The sequence below is a fragment of the Phasianus colchicus genome, chromosome 15 (genome assembly GCF_987193195.1).
Source record: "Phasianus colchicus chromosome 15, bPhaCol1.hap1.1, whole genome shotgun sequence".
Lineage (NCBI taxonomy): Eukaryota > Metazoa > Chordata > Aves > Galliformes > Phasianidae > Phasianus > Phasianus colchicus.
The window spans coordinates 13,752,251-13,772,584 of NC_143450.1; the positions used below are offsets into that span (position 1 = coordinate 13,752,251).

The 20,334-nt window shown below is 48.0% G+C and overlaps 1 protein-coding gene across 1 annotated transcript; it reads left to right on the top strand.

The window, feature by feature from the left end:
• The first annotated feature begins 1,381 nt into the window (after positions 1–1,381).
• On the top strand, positions 1,382–20,228 carry CSF1R (colony stimulating factor 1 receptor). Its single transcript, XM_031598289.2, has 23 exons — positions 1,382–1,482; positions 1,690–1,813; positions 2,105–2,309; positions 6,736–6,975; positions 7,757–8,041; positions 8,593–8,729; positions 9,531–9,690; positions 10,198–10,387; positions 11,241–11,362; positions 11,622–11,742; positions 11,955–12,136; positions 12,628–12,740; positions 14,337–14,463; positions 14,943–15,047; positions 15,326–15,436; positions 15,714–15,876; positions 16,081–16,178; positions 16,324–16,439; positions 17,120–17,242; positions 17,361–17,472; positions 17,702–17,801; positions 18,442–18,547; positions 18,819–20,228. The coding sequence occupies exons 3-23, from the start codon at positions 2,255–2,257 to the stop codon at positions 18,948–18,950; spliced, it is 2,898 nt and encodes a 965-aa protein (XP_031454149.2). The 5' UTR covers positions 1,382–1,482; positions 1,690–1,813; positions 2,105–2,254; the 3' UTR covers positions 18,951–20,228.
• Positions 20,229–20,334: the final 106 nt, after the last annotated feature.

Sequence of the window (20,334 nt, forward strand, 5' to 3'; positions counted from 1 at the left end):
CAGTTCCCACATGCATTCCCTGAGGTTCACACAGCAGCCCCCAGCACCGGCTCACCATTTTCCATTTCTGGCACTGTGCTCAGATCAGAGAGGGATGCAGGAGGTGCCAGACTGAACAGTGCTCAGTGGGGGACACCGCGGTGCAGGTGATTTTTGCACGTACTTTAATAGACCAAGTCCCAGCAAAGTTCCCCTTTCCAGCACAGCTTGTCCCAAGCTCCCAACCCTGCTCAGTTTGCCAGAGAGGAGGACTGCAGACTCCTGACCAGTTCAGGTCAATGATCTCCAGATTTGATCTGAGTCACCTAGCACAGCTCAACCCTGACACTCAGCCTGGGCATTTTCCTCCAGAGGCTGAATCAGCAGGGGAAAAAAATCACCTTGTCTGCAGAGAGGCTGCAGCACAGGTTTGCAGGGGAGCGGGGAGGGGGCAAACCCCAGCCAGCTCCCACTGCCCAGTCTCTGCCTGGCTGGGCTCCTCAAGAAGCCTCCTCAAAGAAAAGAAGGGAGGATAAGATGTTGTTTCCCTTCTCTATATTAAACCTGTCTGGTTTACTACTTATTCACACTGGTGAGTCAGTTCTCTATGAGCTGGCATTTGTTCCTGGAAAAAAAAAAAAAAAAAAAAAGAAGAAGAAGGAGGAGGGAAACAAACATCCTTTTAAAAGCCCCTTTGGCTCAAAAGGAGGAAAGAATAATCAGGCAGATGTCTCCTGCAGCTCAACAGGCTCCCAGGTCTGGGCAGGAGCCCCCCAGCACAGCACAGTGCTCTTTCTGAACACTTCACATTCTCTTTCTCCACGGCCTGCCAGGAAAAACCGCTGAGAGGAAACCTTCCCTGGCCAAGCACTGCTGTTTCTTCTCTCCGGGCTCCCTCGTGCTCTCCATCCATCTCTGTAGCCAAAACCCAAAGCTTTCTCCATGCTCCCATGACTCTTAGTCACTTTCAGCACAGCCATGCTCTCATCTCTTGGCCCCAGCACTTTGTCCTCCTGGCACCTCTCTGACCGCAGAGACCCCTGAGCCTGTTCCCTGATTTTGGAGACAGGAGGACCTTCCTGTGCTGTGCTACCTCATGCTGTCAGGTGGTGGCCATCACTTCCCAGCCCAACGCTGCCACAAACAGCTGCAAACTTGCAGTGCAGCAAGATTATTCAGCACTAGAACACAGCAAGGAGCACTGCAGGCCATTTCCCTTGGCCAGCAAATGTTCTGCTTCCCTAACTGCCCCTAGAAGAGTTATTTTCTTTCAATCCTACCCTCACTTGTTATTTGTGTGGGCAGCCCAGGAAAGGGTTAACAAAGTGCCTAATTACTGGACCCAGCTGTCTGCCAGACCGGTTAATTAGACAACAACTTCAAAAAGCCTCCCCAGGAGCAATTACAGAAGGTTCTAGGTGAGGAATGATCCCTGTTTGCCTTTTGGTGATAGAAGAGCTTCATCCCTGATTTGGGGCTGGGTGTGGAGGTACCAGGAGAGGGGTAAGCAGGGGCTGGCCAACCTGAAGTGAGGGGAAGGGGCTACAGGGTGGGACATCAATGCTTCTCCCTGCTGGGGAGAGCAGTGCATGTGCCCCTGCCCCAGCACAGCCCTGCTGTAGGGCTTGGGGAGAGCTCACGTGGCTACAGGAATCTGTGCAATCAGAGTTGCAATTTTCCTCGAAACAAATTAACTTGTCATCTTCGCAGGCCTTTACCCACCTGAGAGCTGCCCCCCACCCTAAATCCTCTCTGTGGGGTATCTGCCATTTTCCTGAATGGGCACAAAGCTGCCAAGAGCTGCCAGGCCTGAGGTAGCGCTTGTCCTGCTGAGGTAAAGTGGAGCCTTCTGCATGTTGGGCAGGAGGTCAAACTGCGACAGTCCCTGGGGGTCTGGATGGCCATGGCAAGGGTTGTCCCTAACTCCTGTGCCCTGAGGACTGGTTTGGGGCGAGGTTTCCTCCCCAAGGTAGGGCCTGGAGCAGGCGATGGCCCCATGGTGGTGGGCATGGGGTATGCGGTGCCCAGCCCCGCTTCGGCCGAGCAGGTTCGTCACTGGTGATGTTGCAAATCATTTTCTTTTTTTTTTTTTTCTTCCCCTCCCATTTCAAAAACAAACACACAGACGCACACAAAAAAAAGGAATTTCTTCACTTGTGGTCAACTCAGAAAGGAGAAGCTCCCGCTGAGGGAGTGCTGGGGATGGTGCTGTGAGGAGGGGCACCGCTGCTCACACGGATCCCTCAGACACATCCTTGCCCTGCTTGGGGACACCATGGGTCCTGGCCTCCTCCTCCTCCTGCTGCTGACCGCACCTGCTGTCCGCTATGGTAGGTTCAACAGCATCCCATAGCCCTTTGGGGCCACCATGTCTCTCTGGGGCAGCTTTGGGATGCGGTGAGGGCTTCTTGTGAGTGCTCCGTGGTTAAGGTGGGGTGATGGCTGCAGCTGAGCTGGGGAGAGGGTTTGGGCTAATGGCTGCTTGGCTCCTGGTTGCAGAGGGCAAAGCCAGACTCCTGATTGCTTCTACCAAAAGCCTGTGTTAAGGTAGGAAGGTCCCAACCTCTGGAAGCTGTGTGCAGGCTCAAGGAGCATCAGTGTGGCAGAGAGCAGGCAAGGAAATGCATCTGCTTCACAGCAAGGCCTTTTAAAGCCGGCTGCTGTGCCAGGGAGAAGACAGTGAGAGAGAAAGAGTGTGCTGATAGTCTGTGACTCTGGAGTCCAGCAGTGTTGACAGCTTACTCTTGGCTCCCTGCAGCACTGCCAAGGTATGGCCAAGTGGTATGGAGAGGTGTAAGTGCAGGAAGAACAGCATTGCCAGTGGAGAGATGGAAAAAGGAAAACTTGCCCCGTTTTGAGTCTTGGAGAGGATTAGGAGGAAGATGAGGCTGAGCGGAAAGTGTGTTCTGAGGGAACTCTGAAATAACCCTTGTCCTAAACCGGACAAGAGCTGGTGCTTGGTGTGCAGGTGGGAGAGTCAGGAATGTCAGCTATATCGGCACCTTCTATTGAACACTGCTTAACTGAACATGTCTGGAGTTGCTATTCTCTGGTGGTGCTGGCCCACATAAAAGGGCTGTCGAGCTGGGTGTTATAGAAACAGACAACCAGAAAGGGAAGGTGGATGCAACTGGTTTTTGAGGCTACAGAGATGGCCAAGAGGCGATAACCCATCAACCTCAAAAAAGACTCACTAAACCTGTTCTGAGGTTTGCAGCCAAACACACAAAACTGTGGCTCTTCCTTTGTTTTTCTCTTGTTTGCTCCCCTCACTGTGAGACTCAGATGGGAAAGCGGGCAATGGCCTGGGGAAAAAGTATTTCAGATTAGAACAGACAAGCAGTGTATCCCTCTGTGTGTTCACGTTTTCAGCCCTGGAAAGCCCTCGTATCCCTCTAGCTGTTAACTGCGTGGTATTTCACATCAAGTCATGCTGTGCAGGTTTTTTCTGGTCTGCTGCTCTTGAAGATGGTTTTTGAAGGCTGCAAAGTTATGTCACGAATCTGGTTCAGGGAGTCTGGCCCACATTACTTGAGTGTTTCTTGCCTTCAGACTCTTTCTCTTCTAGTCCCAGACTTAGAGGCAATTAATTTATTACATGTGGGTTTTTTGCTTGTTTGATTTTTATTTTGCTTTTTGATAATAGGGACTACGTACTTCTGATGTATGTTGGTGAAAGATCATAACAATATCTGTCAGAATGTCTCCAAAGGTACCTTGAGGCACTGGGCAAAGCAGGTCACCAGCTGTGACACTCTCATCGGGCACTGTCTGCCATGGCAGGGTGTTAAACACATCTGTTGGAATGCAATGGCTGTTGGCCATCTGCAGCATGCCGTGACTGTTCAAAACAATAGCTTCAAGCTACAGCCTGACTTCCTTCTCCTGCCTTTTGAATCACAAGTGCATCTTCTGAGTATGTCCAAGGCTGATGTGGTGCAACCACTGTGATCTGGATTCTTGCTGGGGATGGGCTTAAATTCCAATTTTAGGTCAAGTAGAGGAAGAATGTGAAAGCTGAGCAGCTTGTATCTGTCTTCTTGCCCATCTAGAGATATTCCTGTGGTTTCTTTTGCTTTCTTGCTGTGGATAAATCTGAACCTCTGAAGAAGCCCTAGGTAGAGAGGTGTGTTGAGCATCCCCCTGTCCAGATACTCTAATTAAGCCCAGGGAAGGTGTCCTCAGAGGTGAAGCTCTATCCCCCTCGTTCCTATCACTGAGGGGAGAGCAAGGGGAGCTCTGGCCTAGCATAGGACCCTTCCTGGGTCCTCAGACCCTCAGAAGCAGGTCAAGATCCTGATTACTGGTCTCTGTGGTGGGATTCCTGAGCCTCTAGGTCCTCCACTCCACCTTCTTCATCCTTTCCAAAGCCTCAGCATGGTAATGTAATGTTTTGGCTAGGGTAGGAGAAGCAAGGATGGAGCCCACAGCTGTAACTGGAGGTCATAGTTACACAACCTGTGGTAAAACCTTTGGCCAGCAGTTACTGACAGTGCTGCGGAAGCTGCTGAGGAGCAGTAGAGACATCCTCGGGCTTCGTGCAAGATTGCACAGTGGTCAGCAGGGAGCAAGCCTTCCCCCAGCAGCCTTGCTTCCCCATTCTGGGAAAGGACACACTGAAGTGACTTGTTCTCCATCGCACACAAAGGAGCAGATGCTCTGGTGGCCTTCACCTGGCAGTGTCCTGCATTGATCATCTCTGTCCCATCCATCCTCACTCCACTTGTGTGGTTGTTTGTGCCATTGCTGGCTTCTTCACTGCACAGTGTAATGACAGCAAGGACACTACATGACCCTACTCTCAGTGTTGTTCTCCTGCTGTGGTCTCTCCAGGGACCAGTTACAACGTGGTCTTTCCCTGAGCCAGTCTGAAGGCAACTCTGAGTTGCAGAGATTGGCTCCGCTACCACGCTGTGCTGAAGCCTGGGATGCAAATAGGAGAGACACAAGTGTCCAGTGACACTAACAGCAGCAGGAATGTATCAAGCCTGGTGGAAAACAAAGCTTAGCAAAGAGGGAGGAATGTTGTACTTTAGGTAAGTGGAAAATGTGGCTTTGTAAAGGATTCTGGAATGTTTTATTTTTCCACTTTGGGGATGAGGCTTTTCCTGTTTCCATAGAAAGATAAAAGCATTGCACAAAAAGAAGAGGGGGGGGAAAAAAAAAGTCAAATATTCCATATTCCATGTCTTCTGTTTATTCCTGCTGGGCCAGCAAGTTTGATTCAGGATTTGTTTGGATTTCCTCTGGGCCACTGCTCCATCACACAACAGCAAAGCACTCCAGGGCTGAGTCCCATGCAACTGTCCCTTCCTTGTGTGGAGGAAAGCATCAGCTCGAGACAGCTTAAATGATACTCTTTGATTCTAGTGGATGGGCTCTGGCACTGAAGCCCTGGGCACAGCTGATAGGACACGCATTCATGCCTTGGACATCATCTTCCTCACCAAGGAAAAGCTGTAAGCATGGGTGTGTGATGATAGGTGTGTGTACCTCTCTAGCTGTGTTACAGGGAGGGTGTCCAAGACAGCATCAGAGAATGGTTGTGTCCATAAGCAGACATTCCTTTCTCTCTTCCTACAAGTTTGGACAGTGAAGGGCCTGCAGTGCCCTCCTCTACCAAGAGCAGCAGACTGATAAACTGGGCAGCTATCTTTGCACTTGCTATTATTTGAACCCTGGTGTGTATCCCTTTAAGATGTGAGGATGGGTTAGCAACTGGAAAGGAAAGCAGAAGTGGGAGAATAGCCCTGGAAAGGGGCCGGAGGGGGGTGAGCAGCCCCCTGAGCACAGATAGCCATTTGCAATGTGTTTCCTGTCCTCCCTGTAGGGCTGGTGTGGGGGTGGCAGTACTGCTTCTTCCCCAGCTCTGTGGCACTGATTCATTTCTCACTTCCCCCACCCTAAATATAGGAGGTGATTCAAAGAACTCGCTGATGTGGCAAAATGAGGGGGGGGGGGGGAAATTCCCTCTGCCAAAAGTGGCTGCAGTGGGACCCTGGTTCCCTTTTGTTTGGCCAGTGGAGAAGCCATCTTCAAGACAGTGATGGCATCAGAAATCCTGCTGGGTTGCAATGCCAGTGTCAGCACAGCCTGGCATGCATTGTGCATGAGTGCAGCCACAGGCCTGTGTGAGGAGTTGGCTTTCCTGTCCCTCAGTTTCCCACCACCAAATATGAATTATAATGCTGACTCCGTCTATGGTGTTTTGATGGCAGCTGGAAGGAAAATGCATTGTTTGACTTCATGATAAGTCATAAATAGGTGTACTTCAAAATCTACTGCCAAGCAATCAAAAAAAATGCATGTGCTAACTCCTGCTCTGCGGCTTTCCAAGCCTGTTCCAGCTCATCATAGCACCAGTGCAACAGACAGCCCCAGCCATGGAGCTAAACTTCACCAAATGATGTTATGGGCTAATCACGTTCATATCCTAGCTCTAGCTCTGCCGCAAAAGGAAAACAGCTACAAAAACAGGCAAAACCCAACAATTTCTAGGCTAGCATTTGGCCTAATCTGCTCCAGATGATTGCTATTTCTCTCTCAGTACTCTGAATGTTCAGTTGTGAGGTTTTCTTTCTTTAAGTTTATTCCTTAGAGTACTGGGCCATGCTCTGGTAGGATGCAGAATGATGTGAGTCAAAATGCCAGTCTGCATCCCAAGCCTAGCCTCAACACTGTGAACTCCAGCAGAGCATCCTAAAAAGGATCTTTTTTTTTTTTTTTTCATCCTCACTCTTTCTCTTTCCTTTGCAGGCTCAGCATCCCCCGTGATCAGCCCTGATACCTCTGTTCTGGTTGTCAATGTGGGTGATCCAGTCCTCCTGCACTGCTCAGGAGAGTCGGAAGTTAAATGGTATCCTGAAAAGTTTGCCAACCGTACCAGCAGCATGCTCAGTATTCCTAGGACCACTCACAGAGACACAGGCACCTATAGGTGTGCTTATGTCAACAGCAGCGACAAGGGTGTTGCATCTGTGCATCTGTACGTGCGAGGTAACCATTCTTCATTCCTCCCATGTATGCTGGCAGAATGGCCTCTCTTCAGGGAGCATGGCCTTTAGACAGTTCCTCTCTATAATCCATGGTTGTATTAGAGTTTGGAGAGTAGTGCAGGCTCCTAGTGGGAGCAGTTGACCACCCACAACCATATAAAGACACATTATGGGCCCTGTGGCTGAAGCACTGTGGTACAGAGCATCTGTATCTTGTGTACACCTGGGATGACCTGGACCTCTTCCTCCTTTTACCCTGGCTTCCCTTAAAAAGCAGTGATGAAAGCCTGTTTGGTGTTGTAATGCACAGTGAGATTTGGAACTTAGGAAACTGTGTGGCTACTGCCCTCAAAGAGGAAGGATCACAGGAATCATCCTCACAATGTAAGCCAAAGCTCCAGTATGCCATGGTATCTCCACCATCTGTGTTCACCCCTTCCTTCGTACAGAGATACTGTCCTGGATAGGGAAGCTGAAGGTCTAACAACTAAAAATAACACTGTTAGGAAAAGTTGAATTAGGGCTAAGCATACTTCTCAGTTTTTCTTTTCTGCATACAGCTGTGAGTTGCTTGCTCTGCTCTCCTCAAATGCCTTAGCTGGAACTGGGCTTGTCATGTGAGTTTTTAGAGGCTGAGTCAGGCAGGCACTAAGCCAGGTTGCCCGAACACTGAACTCCCACTGGGCAGCAGAGCTGGATACTCGCCTTTGCTGGAATATCTCTCTCAGCTCAGTGCCTGCTTTTCTGATCCTGTTCTCTGGTTTATTTCATCTCCTCCACAGATCCCAATAATGTCTGGTACGTCCCGTACTTCCGGATCTCTGTGACCAAAGGTGGAAATGCTGAGTTCCCCTGCTTCATCACTGCTCCTGAGTATGGATCCAGTGTGACTCTGATAAGGAATGATGGCTCTAAGCTCTCACCTGGAACCAACTACTCTTTCAGTGCTGAGAAGGGAATAACGCTTTATCACGTGGAACACGAGCAGAAGGGCCAGTACCAATGCCAAACAGTGGTAAATGGAAAAATAGAGAAGTCATCAAGAATAAGACTGATTGTAGTTGAAGGTAAAGGATTGGGATTGCTGCTGTCCATGGGGGGACAGTAGTAGCTAAGCTGGTCACAGATCATTAAGGAAAAGTTCCTAGCCAGCAGTTGGAAAGACTTTCTGAACCTGCAGTTGTTAGGAGGTATTTAGAGGAGGTAAAATTCCACTAGCTGCTGGAAACTTGTCTCCTTTAGATGTGTCTTTATGGGATCTGCAGTGTTCAGCTTGTCACAGGTACTGTGTACATATGTTCAGCATATCATAGGTACGAACAGAGTTTATTTATGTCTTTGATGTTCTAAAAGACCTTGGGCCCTGATGGTCAGGATGAAACTATGGCAGAAGGGTCCCTTATCTGTAAATCACAGTGATGGCTGCTGCACTCTTCCTGACTTGTATTGCTTCCTGTAGACATGTACAAAAAGTGAGAATCTCAAGGAAAGGAGAAGGGCATGGGTAAAGAGACTGGAGAGAATGGAAAGGAGGTGTCCAGGCCTTAGGGAGGCTCTGAAGCGCGTGGTGCCAGTGAGCCAGCTGGTGGTGCATCTTTTCCTGTTTGTCTTTGCGTAGGACAAGAGAAGCCTGTACAGGTAATGGTGGACCCTGCAGACCATGTGCGAATTGTGGGTGAACCTTTTGAAGTCACTTGTGTGGTAACTGCTCCTTCCCATAAGTATGACATCAGATGGGTAACAGCAACAAACAGCGTAAGTTAAAGTGCAGCTTCAAAGGGTTATGGGACTTTTGAGGAAACCAGGAGGCATAGGGTGACAAGAATGTCTTTTCTGCAGAAAAGTCTTGAACTGCTTGCCCAAAGTTAGCTATTCAAACAAACCATACAAATCCAAAAATCCTTTCTTTGGGTGATACAGGGTTATGAAACAGCTGCCCATTCTCAGGATCTTGCTGTGGAGCTGAAAAGTATATTGTTTCACCTGAGCTCATTGAGCGGGAGCCAAGGTACCTATTAAGGTGACATCTCTCCACCCTTCTCTGCCAAGGCTTACAAAGCAAAAAGGAAAAGTTCAGAACAAACAGCTTCCCAGAGAAAAAATATGGGTGAAGAAAGGGAATGCACCTCAACATTTCAGAATCTGTTGTACTGACTCTTAACTGTTGAAGGCTTAGATAAGATTTGCTAGAAGTCCTTATGTCCACTTCATTCATGAAGGAGTTGGGGGGGAAAAAAAAAAAAATATATATATATATATATATATATATATATATATACATACATACATATACATATACATATATATATATATATGAGATATGTGTTTAATCACACCATGTGAGGACACACCAAGCAGCCAGAAGGCTAACGATAGGTGTACCTATTTGAGGCTAACTGCCTCGAATATTTGTGTTTAATATGCCTCTTGGTCTCCATCTAGAAGACTTTCAGTGGTGGGGCACAGTTGCACAGAACAGAGTATTTTTATTATAAATATAATTCAGTTCCATTCTCTGAGCTTCCAAACAAATGACTGGTGTTTACTCCCTGACAGATTAAGAGTAATGGAAAGCCTGACATAAGTGATGGGAACTACATCATCAATGACACCCTGTCAATTCCAGCTGTGACCATGGAAGACAGTGGGAAATACACTTGCATAGCTAACAATTCAGCAGGATTCAAAAATGCCTCCACAATGCTTCGGGTAGTAGGTAGGTACTTCCCTAGCATACCAGAAAAGTATGGACTGAAGCATGCCTATTCTTGAGTATTTCTTGCTCCTGCCCCAAAGCAGGGAAATTTCACTGCACCTTGTAGGCTTAGGTTTGCTGATGACCCAAACCCACTGCATACTCAGTGCATTACTCAGAAAAGGGACTTGTTCTGAAAGATTTCTGGGTGAGAAGCCAGGAGTTCAGCTAAGGGGGCTTTGCCTTATATAGATCACAAGATATAGTTTTAGCCACATTATTTGTTAGGATAGTGTATAAAACCTCTTACACAGCTTGATCCAAGCCATCGTGACAAAGAAACAACAACTTAAAAGTATTTCTCTATCAACATGAGACATGCAGTGTGTGTAATGCCTCATTCCCTCCTGCAGTCTCACAGCTGAGGCTGCTCTTTCCAATAATGGTCTATTTATAAAGCTGCTGTAAGCTTGTTTCAGGTCTCTTTGGACGTGCCTGCTGATGGTCATGCTCTCCTCCATCCTGCAGAAAGAGGGTATGTGATCCTGACCCCAGTGCAAGCCACGAACCAAGAAGTTGCTGAAGGAGACAGTTTGAAACTCCAGGTCCATATTGAGGCATATCCAAAACTTCTCCACTGGCACTGGGAGCACATGAATTCATTGAAGAATTCTGAGAGCAACAAACTCAATTGCGAAATGGACCCTAAAAACAACTGGTATGTGTTCTTCTATGCTGGCCATAGCCTGTTTCAGAAAATGTTTTCAGTGTAAAATTTGTAGATCCCATGCTGCTGGCTGATAAAGAAGTCTGATTTTAAAGAGGGGAACTGTTTTGCCTTTCTGACTTCTATTTCCAACATTAGTAGCAAACCACAGTGAGGGCTGATCAGATCAAGGAGGACACCACCCCTGACTAACTTGGCAGTTTTCTCTTTAAAAACCTTTGTAGAAGTCAGTGGTAGGTTTTGCAGTCTTTTTCAAGTTGGCACTTTTCTGCAAGAAGAATTAGGAGGGATGGGGACACAGCACAAAGAGATGGATTCCTTTAGTGCTCCTCAGACCTGCTCCATGGTCTGGAGAATATATATACCAAGAGGTACTATATATCCCATGTCAGGAGAAGACAGACATCCATATGAGGATATGGCCCCACGTACAGGAGGACACAGTCATGCTCTTTCTAAGCCTGCAGCCAAACTGAGGAGTTTGTGCAATTCCCTTTTCATTTTCTTGGGATAACTCGATGCAGGAAGATTAGTGTCTCCTCCAGCTCTTCCAGCACAATGATTTAGATGTTAAACTCCTTTCTGAAACCCACCCGGACACAGCCTTTCAGTAATACTGCACTTGGTGGCACAGTGCCTCTCCTTCAGCAAAGACCCTTCCAGCAGCCCAGTAGGATCAGCCACTTCCTGCTTCCCCGGAGAAGCAATGGTTAGCAGCACTAAGTTGGGAAGTGTTCATCCAGTCCAGGGCACAGGAAACAGCTGCATCTTGCTGAGCAAAGACTGTATGAATGCCTGAGTTTCCTCAGCACAGCTTTCTTCATGGTATTTATTCTCTCTGTAGGAGCAGATGTAACAACACGCTCTTCCTGGGTCATCTGGAGGGAGAAGAGAGAGGTCTCTATACATTTTACGCTCTCAACAGTGAGGTCAACTCATCAGTTACTTTCAGTGTATCTGTGAAAGGTAAATGTTTAGCACTGCTCCTTCCTAAATGCTGCTTGCCCAGAGGCTGCTGCCCAACAGGCAGGGTGTAGGGCTTGTGGATCAGGGCACTTTCAGCCCAGTGCCCAAAGAACACAGACATGCTGCTCTGGGACCCAGCTCAAATCTCTGCATAACACAGGGGGATCCTGAAGTTCTGTTGTTGGATGGAGAATAAATCAGATCACCAGGAATGCACTCTTCCTCTGGTCATAGCGCTCTTCTCTGCTTTCCCCAATAGCTTCTCCAAGGATGTGCAGTGTCATGGTATCAGCCAGTGACTCCAGTAAGCTCCTCTGCACAGCCATCGGCTACCCTGCCCCACACATTGAGTGGTACCAGTGCTCCACTCGCTCTGACAGGTAAGAACTACCTAGGACTGGGCACCACGAAGTACCTCTAACTCTGAAGAGTGCACTTGCAATATTAGTACTTGCTGAGCAGCACAATGTGGACTTTCCTACAGGCCATTTAGCGTAATTGCCAGTGTCTCCTCTCTTGCCTGAGACAAGCTCGCTATGAGCAACTGCACTGCAGAGAAACATTCATTCTGTACTGCTTTGCATCCCTACAGATATGAGAACTATATGCTGCTTCTGAATGACTCCAGTCCCCATGTGGTAAATACACTACCCTTCCAAGAGGTGGAGGTGGAAAGCACCTTCCCATTCCAGGATCTAGGGCCCAATTTCACCTTCTGCTGTGTGGCTGTTAACAGCAAGGGGAGCACCTCTGACATCCTTCACTCAGTCTTCAGTAAGATATTAACTTGCAGCTTGGTGGAATGGGGTGGAATTTGGCTTTTGGTGTCTGTCTGCCTATATGGATTTCGCATGGTCTTGCAAAAAAGGTGGAATATTTTCCATAGGACCTCTGTCATCACAGAAGCTGGGAGGCTTTAGTACTTGCTGCTTCTACAAGCCATGTGGGAACTGCTGGCTGGGGAGAGCCTGATGTCAAAGGCTGTGCCATAAGCCCCTTGTAACTGCAGGACCTAGGTACAGTGCTTAGCACAGCCAGCTGATTGATGCTCAGCCTCAGAAGCTGCATCTTTTGCTGGGTTTGTTCTTGCTGCTCCTGCTCTGCACCTGGTGCTGTGAAAATTGGAGTGCAGCAGCTCTTTTGAGTGTCTTTAAGGCCACTGCTGGGTTGCATTGCATACAGGGGAAGCCTGAATGAACAGCTAGGCAAAATACCCAGGGATTGAAACAGGAGTATTTACTTATCCCCATTTATTTCTCCTCCAGGGAGTGTCATGGCTCCCCCAAACCAACTCTTCAGTCCCATTCTCACCACCTGCATGTGCACATCGGTCTTGCTGCTCCTGCTGCTCCTCTTCCTCCTCTACAAGTACAACCAGGTCAGCCTCCCTGTTGCACAGCAAGGGCTGCAAGGCCTGTCCAGCCTCAGAGGCCACCCTGCCTCAGTGGCAGCCACAGGCAAAGCTTGTACACCAAAACCAAAATGTGTCTTAGCACCTCTCCCACCTGGTTCCTCAGACTCGTAGCCCAGAGATCAGTGCAGACAGTGTCTTGTGCCAGTTGTGCTCATTCTGTGCTTCAATTGCAGCTGGTTTTGCTCTGGTCACTCTGAGTATAAAGACTTAACTAGAAAAAAAAAAAAGTGGTTTGCAATCTGTATCTGTTTCTCCATCCTGCTTTACGAAAAAGCTGCATTAGTGAGGAAGCAGGTTAATATTAGAAGATGTTTGTCTCCAGGAAGGCTAGCTCACTGTTTTTATACAAGAACTTGCCCCATTTTCTCTGCAGGATTTATCTTCAGTGTTGAATTTCCTTTCATAAACTGCGCCAATCAATTGCCACTTCTGCTTCATGGGTGGGTGAAAATCTCCTGGTTTTCAGTTCTCCATTTGGCACCTTGCCTTTTACAGCCCACCAAGGCTGCAGATTTTGCAGAGTTCTGGTGCTGATTGTCACAAGATCCAGCAGAGCCTTTCACAAACAGGCACCCACAGTTTCTCAGGCAGAGCTGTCTTTGGGATGTGCAGCCCTGAAGAACAGCTCCTAGGAAGGCCTTGCAAGCCCAAGAGAAACAGAGCATGTTTGTAAATAATATGGGCTGCTTGAGCCATGGCTGCTTGTTGCAGAAGCAACTGCTCACACTTAGGGTGCACCCCTCTCTGCAGTTATCTGGCAGAAGTGATGAGAAGTGCTTCAGTACACACCTTCCAGTAGCTGGGGCATATATCATGATTTATTGTGGCCATGGTCACTCCACCCACACTTGGCTTTGCCTGCCTTGATGGGCTTGAGACCACTGTTGCCATTCAGGCATGCATCTCCTTGCATGAGCAAAGGCTGCTCAGTTTTTTTCAATGCTGAGCTCTTCACTGTGTTTTTGCCTCCAGGCTGGGTCCCCGGACCTCACAACATCCATGACAACACTCAGCACAAGCTGCTTCCAGCAGGTGCTGGCACTGTTTTGCCCTATCCTCATCTGGTTACTTCTGCCATAAGATTTGTGGAAAAGAGAAGAAATTCTTAGTTTGGTTTCTCCTTTTTTTTTTTTTTTTTTTTTTTTCCCCTGAAAGGGAAGCAAAGCTGGGCCAGCTCCACTGTTCTGCTGTGCTCAGCTGCCCAGAGTACTGAGGAAGGAGGCACAGTGGGGACATCTCCCTCTGGTACCATCTGGGCACTGCTTAGCCACACTCCAGTGGAACATGGTGCCAGCTTTGCTGTGTCAAGTCATAGCTGCAGTGACAGGGGCAAGAAGGCCTCCCTCCCTCGTGGGTGAGGATTGGGAGGGACCTTGTTTAGATCAGACTGTCCAAACTGACTGTCCAAATTGAACATCTCACTCGAAGCAAGATATATTTGGTGGAGTTAAACCCAAGCCTTCTCACCCTGCAGTCACACTGAGAATCAGAGCACTTGCTGAGAGAGGGTAACTCTCAGGACTCGAGCAGCAATGACTAACTGGAGTCTCTTCCCTACAGAAACCTAAGTACCAGGTGCGGTGGAAGATCATTGAGGCCTGTGAAGGGAATAACTACATCTTTATTGATCCCACTCAGTTGCCATACAATGAGAAATGGGAATTTCCCAGGAATAACCTCCAGTTTGGTAAGAAACCTTTCCTGCTGCTTTCCTGGTGGCATGAAACTTGCCACAGAGCTGAAATACTCCAAAGAACAAAGTCAGAGCAAATAGGCAGCATCCAAAGCTGAATCCAGACATGGCAGCAGCATTCTCAACCAGGCTTTGCTGCCCTCTTCTACACAGAGTGCTAAACATTAGAGTGCAACCTCCCTCCAACCCTCTGTTGCTGTAAAGAAGATTGAGAGGATCATGTTTCTCCTCAAGCATCTGGGGTCATCCCTTAACATGTACACTTTGTGAGCACATGTTTGATCTTGGCCTCTTTCATAACATCTTTGCTCACAGCGGGGTTCCCCATAGATGCTCACCACTTTCTGACTAAGAGTTACTCATCTGCCATCTTGCATGGGCTCAGCAGGAATCCTCACATGGCTATGTGCAGGACAAGTGCTCAATGTCTTTTTAGAAAGCATCTTTTAAGTAATTTTTTTTTCCCCCTGCAGGAAAAACTCTTGGAGCTGGAGCTTTTGGAAAAGTGGTAGAAGCCACTGCTTTTGGACTGGGAAAAGAAGATTCAGTCCTCAAAGTGGCTGTGAAGATGCTGAAATGTAAGCCTGGGCCAACCTGCACAGGTTGAAATCCCCCAAGTTTCTTTGGGCTGGATGTAGTGTGTGTCTATCAGACTGGGTGTTAAGATGTTCCTGTGATAAGTGCAAGTGGACTTATGCTGGTGCAATTATTTGTGGACACATGGCCAGAGGCACAGCCAGAGGAAGTAGATTCTTCTCTGCTTATCTCCTCTTGTTCCATCTGTCTATACCCTTGTTATCCCCATCATCTCTTCATTGTCCTTTACTGACTCCTTCATATTATCCTCATCTCGCAGCAACAGCAGACACAGATGAGCAGGAGGCTCTCATGTCGGAGCTGAAGATCATGAGTCATTTGGGACACCATGAGAACATTGTTAACCTGCTGGGAGCGTGTACCTACGGAGGTGGGATCCCATAAACCTGCTTTCCCGAGCAGAACCCTTTCACAGCCTGCTTCTCCAAGGCTGTTATTGGAGAGATTTGATGATTCAGCTGGCTTTTTTTCTGATCCTATCAGTTTGCAAGGATTTGTGGGCTGGCTATTTCCAGCTGTGCTTGCATGCTGGGTGGGTTCTGCTGTTCCTCCTCCTTCTCTGCCCCAGCAATTTTCAGGGACTTGTTTCCTTTGGATGGGTCACACTAAAGTCACTTCTTAACAACCTCCTTCTGCCTTTCTCCCAGGTCCAATTCTTGTCATCACCGAGTACTGTCGTTATGGAGATCTGCTGAATTTCCTGCGGAAGAAGGCTGAATACATAATTATCCAGGACTCAGCTCTGGACACCTCTTTGGACAGCACTGCTGATTACAAAAACATTGAGTTGGAGAAAAAATACATCCGCAGGTGAGAGCAGGACTGTGGTGGCCACAGGGCTGAGCAACGAAGGGTGTACTGGGGAGAGATTAATGCCGAAGATCAGGAACTTGCAGATGGGTGCAAAAGTAGACATGGATGTGGTTTCTGCCACTCAGTGGACATGGAGGAGGGCAGAAGGCACTGCTAGGAGGCTGCTGACAGCCTGCTTCTCTTTGTTGCTCTCTGACTCAGTGACAGTGGCTTTGCAAGCCAGGGTTTGGAAACTTATGTTGAAATGAGGCCCATATCATCATCATCTTCAGCGTCATCAGATTCTGCGCAATCCAGGGGTGAGTTGAAGATCCATTCTTGTATTTGCATCATTTCTTCAGACTGACCATCTGGTCTGGCTTAGCTCAGGGGAACTGGGATACAACATGGCTTGCACTACTTACCATCTTCGCAGCAACCCTAAAGCTTCCGTTTGAATTTCAGGGAAAAGCTCAGAGGAAGATGAAACCAGAGAGGACCTCCGGCCCCTTAACCTCTCTGACTTGCTTCAGTTCTCCAGCCAGGTGGCACAGGGCATGGCATTCCTTGCATCAAAGAATGTGAGTGCCTAAGAGGACCACTGCACCCTAGTAGGTAGCACCAGTCCACCAGCAGCAGCCAGCTGTCCTTTCTGCTCAAGGCTTGGGAGGTTTTCAGATGAGATGGTCAAACTCAACTGTGCTGCTAGAAATGGGCCTCTCTCCACTTTCTGGGTTCATACATGCTGGGCTTCAGTGCCCAGTGTTTCCTGTGGAGCTTGGATTCAGACAGGCCATGATGCAGCAGGACAGAGCTGTGCATCATGCTAGTCTGCCTCAGTATTTTCTGCCCAGCTTTTACATGAGGTGAGGAACCTTGATGCGGAGCTTTCTCGCACTAGCAGCTTCCTGCTGCCCCAGGGACAAGGAACTGAAAGTGGCTGTTGAGCTGCCTCAGTGGCAGAGGACAATTGTATAATGGCTTCATATGGGACACTGTGAGCAGTGCCCTGCTCCTAAACTTTGCCCCCACAGGGAAGTTGAAGGCTCATCACTAATACAGCTGATAATGCCACAGTGTTTTAGCACTGCAATTGGAGCAGTTGAAAGGGGAGAGCCTATACTCACTATGCATGACAGTGCCTTTTCCAAGAGCTTTTCAAGCAGCACATGCTCTCCTTGCTCCTGTAGGATTTGTTATGGTGACATTCTGAGGCTGTAGGGACATCAGTGGGGTCTCAGTTATGCTCTCTTTTCCCCAGTGCATCCACCGTGACTTAGCAGCCAGGAATGTGCTCGTATCAGATGGACGGGTAGCTAAGATTTGTGACTTTGGCCTGGCCCGTGACATCATGAATGACTCAAACTACGTTGTAAAAGGCAATGTAAGTGATTGGAGTGGGGACTGGAGAAGGTACAAGGGTGAGGTGCAGCCAGAGCATGGACAGGGTGCAGTATAAACTGCCTGCTTGTCCCAGGCTGCAGGGTTCTCTCCTCTTCCAGGCCCGCCTGCCCGTGAAGTGGATGGCCCCGGAGAGCATCTTTGACTGTATTTATACAGTGCAGAGTGATGTGTGGTCTTACGGCATTCTTCTCTGGGAGATCTTCTCCCTTGGTACGGAAGAGGGAAGCTTGCAACCCTCTCTTGTTTTCCATGGCTTACCAACACTTTAATGTCTGCAGGAAAGGAGGGAGGTTGGAAAAATCTGGTATATATCAGGGCTTTAAAACACTGTTTCCTGAGGGACCATTAGAAGTATTGGGTCCCGGAAGATTTGCTCTAACTCAGAGCTCTGAGTGGCATTGGCTCCAAACTGCCTCTGATCTGAGTGCTCCTGTCACAGGTAAAAGTCCCTATCCTGGCATGGCGGTGAACAGCAAGTTCTACAGCATGGTGAAGCGGGGCTATCAGATGGCCAGGCCTGACTTTGCTCCCTTGGAAATGTGAGTGGTGCACTGAGGTGTGCAACAGGTGGAAGGGGGACTGGAGCTGCTTCGTATGGAGTGGGTAGTGAAGATGGCATGGTATGTCAGTCACAGGTCTGTGGGCTGCTCCCAGGGAAGCTCTGCGGTAGGCACGTGAGGTTTAGGGTTTCTCCATGCTCACACGCAAAAGAAGGAACCAGAGCAGTCAACTATGATGCTCTGCCCAGTATCCACTGCTTCCAGCCAGGAAGGTGGGAGAGCTCATGCTATCTGTGTGTTCCTAAAAGTGGCAGTTTGATTTTTTTTTTTCCTTTCAGCTACTTTTAACTCTAGCAATGTGAGAAGACAAGCCTGAGGAACTTACAGGAAAGGAATGAGTTTAAGCTGAAGTACCAAGCATAAAGCCTCTTGCAGATAGATGTGGGGACATAAGATGTTCGCTCTATCTGTTCTTGTGCTCTCATTTCCCTGGGGACGCTGTACTTACACAAACCAGGAGTATTATAGACAGGAAAATAGAGAGGAGGGGGCTGCTCAGGACTGTGTGCACAAGTACAAAGTGAATCACTCTACTATGCTGCTGCAAAGAACTAGGGGTGCAGACTCCCAGCAGCTTTGCAGAAGTACAGCACAACTCTGTCCCTCTTTGGCTTTGCAGGTATAGCATCATGCAGGCATGCTGGAGCCTAGAGCCCACACAAAGACCTACGTTTGACCAGATCTGCTGCTTTATTCAGAAAGAACTGGATTTGCATAAGGAGCAGGTAAGAATCTTTGGAGAGGAGAAAGCACATCTTCCCCCAACTCCTTTCTTCCTACATCAGCATAGCTTCTGGGCAGTTTTGCTGGTGCCATCCCCAACCTTTAACTAATGGAAGCAGCTCAGTGGAGAGAGGTATCCAGATGGTGAAAGGTAACAAAAGCAGGCTGGACACAGAAATAGGGTTACTTAGCAGCAACCTCCATGGGCAGCAACATAAGTGCAAATGAGAGCAGTCTGAAACATGCCTTTTTTTTTTCCTTCCTGCTTTCAAGGACTATACAAACCTCCCATCCACTGCTGAGGAAGACAGTGGCTGTGACACCTCTGGCTGCTGTGAGGAGTCCTGTGAACAAGAGGAGAGTGGGCAGCCCCTTCTCAAAGGCAACAACTATCAGTTCTGTTAGCTGGTGCCATTGCCCTGGGGTGGATCCTTGTCCTTCTCTCTCTGCAGAGTGCATGATTCTGCATGGATGCCTTCAGCTTTGGCTCTCCTCTCTGTGCTTTCTGAAGTATGAGAGTATGAACATCACTGACTCCCTCACTGAAAGGACAGTGCTAGAGTGACTCAAAACCAACACTCACCATGGGGGCCCTAAAAGCCTTATCTCCATCTCTACAAGGTGCAGAGGTGCCATCACCTGCCCCTGCTCCCAGCACCCCTGAAGGGGACTGTGAGGTGATTTTGGTTGTTTTTTAAATACTAGTTGCAGCCAAGTAGGATATTTCCAAAAGTCGCTCACGTGCCTGAACCTTGTTCTCTAAGTACCTCTTAAAATGAGCCCTTGAAGTGGGCACTGCCTCCCCTGCCCAAAGCAGACCTCTGCCTTGGTGGTTCTGCTCTCTTCCCTTTGCCAGACTGACTCTGGATGTTGCAGAATGAGTGGTTAGATATAGATAAATCTCCACTACGCATTAAAGATGCATTAACCTCTAGGTTTCCTCATGCAATCTACCTCTCTGCAGCTAGTGCTTCTGCAGGGACTGGTGGGTGAAGTGTAACAAGGAGCCAATCCCAGGGCTCTGTGAACCTGCACGTGCCTCATGAACAGGAGAGGGGCAGTTATTTCTCAGGCAAAACAAAAAAGGTGAGAAGTGCTCTTCTACATGAGCACTGAACACAATCCCAATCTAGGCAAGAATGGCAGCTTAACCAGACCTGGAAGTTTTCAACATAACACATCTTACAAAACTTTTGCATTATTAAACATGTAGCAATTCACTGCCGCCTTCTTGATTACAGACATGCTCTTGTACATATTTTCTTGAATGTATTTTAATAATACAGCTGAAATAATTTTTTTTTCCTATAAGCTAGGGCCTAATGCCCTTAAATTTTTTCCTCATCTCATTTTTGTTCAGGGTTATTAATGCCCTAGCCACGTTGTCCTGTGTAGCTATCAGAAGTAGCTGGTAAATCTTCTTAGCTTCACCTGCCTTGAGTGGTAAAGGATCAGCATTACAGGCACAAGCACTGACATGGCTTAGGAAAACTGCAGCAAGACAAACCTACTGTGTGACACCTAGCCTTCATCAGACCATTATGTTGTGGGCCACTTCTGATTGTATTAAACCTGTTTTTATGCTAACACCAAGTGATTCATTTCTCCTTACTAAATAAAAAGCTAATGTCATTTCCATCTGTCAACATTATGAAGAATAAAGTGTTAAACAAAGTAAGTCTTCCCCAGGGCTTTAAGGGCTGTTCTTAGGGTAAATGGATCAGAGCATGGATAACAAACCCACTGTCCTCTCATACCCTGCAGCTCTGCTCCAGTTCATCACACATAA

What these genes read in the sequence shown, in the direction of transcription:
- CSF1R (XM_031598289.2), top strand. Translation starts at nt 2,255, where the DNA reads ATGGGTCCTGGCCTCCTCCTCCTCCTGCTGCTGACCGCACCTGCTGTC. An exon ending in TGCTCCACTCGCTCTGACAG is followed by an intron (nt 11,743 to 11,954) that starts GTAAGAACTACC and finishes GCATCCCTACAG; the next exon opens with ATATGAGAACTATATGCTGC. An exon ending in GAGAAAAAATACATCCGCAG is followed by an intron (nt 15,877 to 16,080) that starts GTGAGAGCAGGA and finishes TCTCTGACTCAG; the next exon opens with TGACAGTGGCTTTGCAAGCC.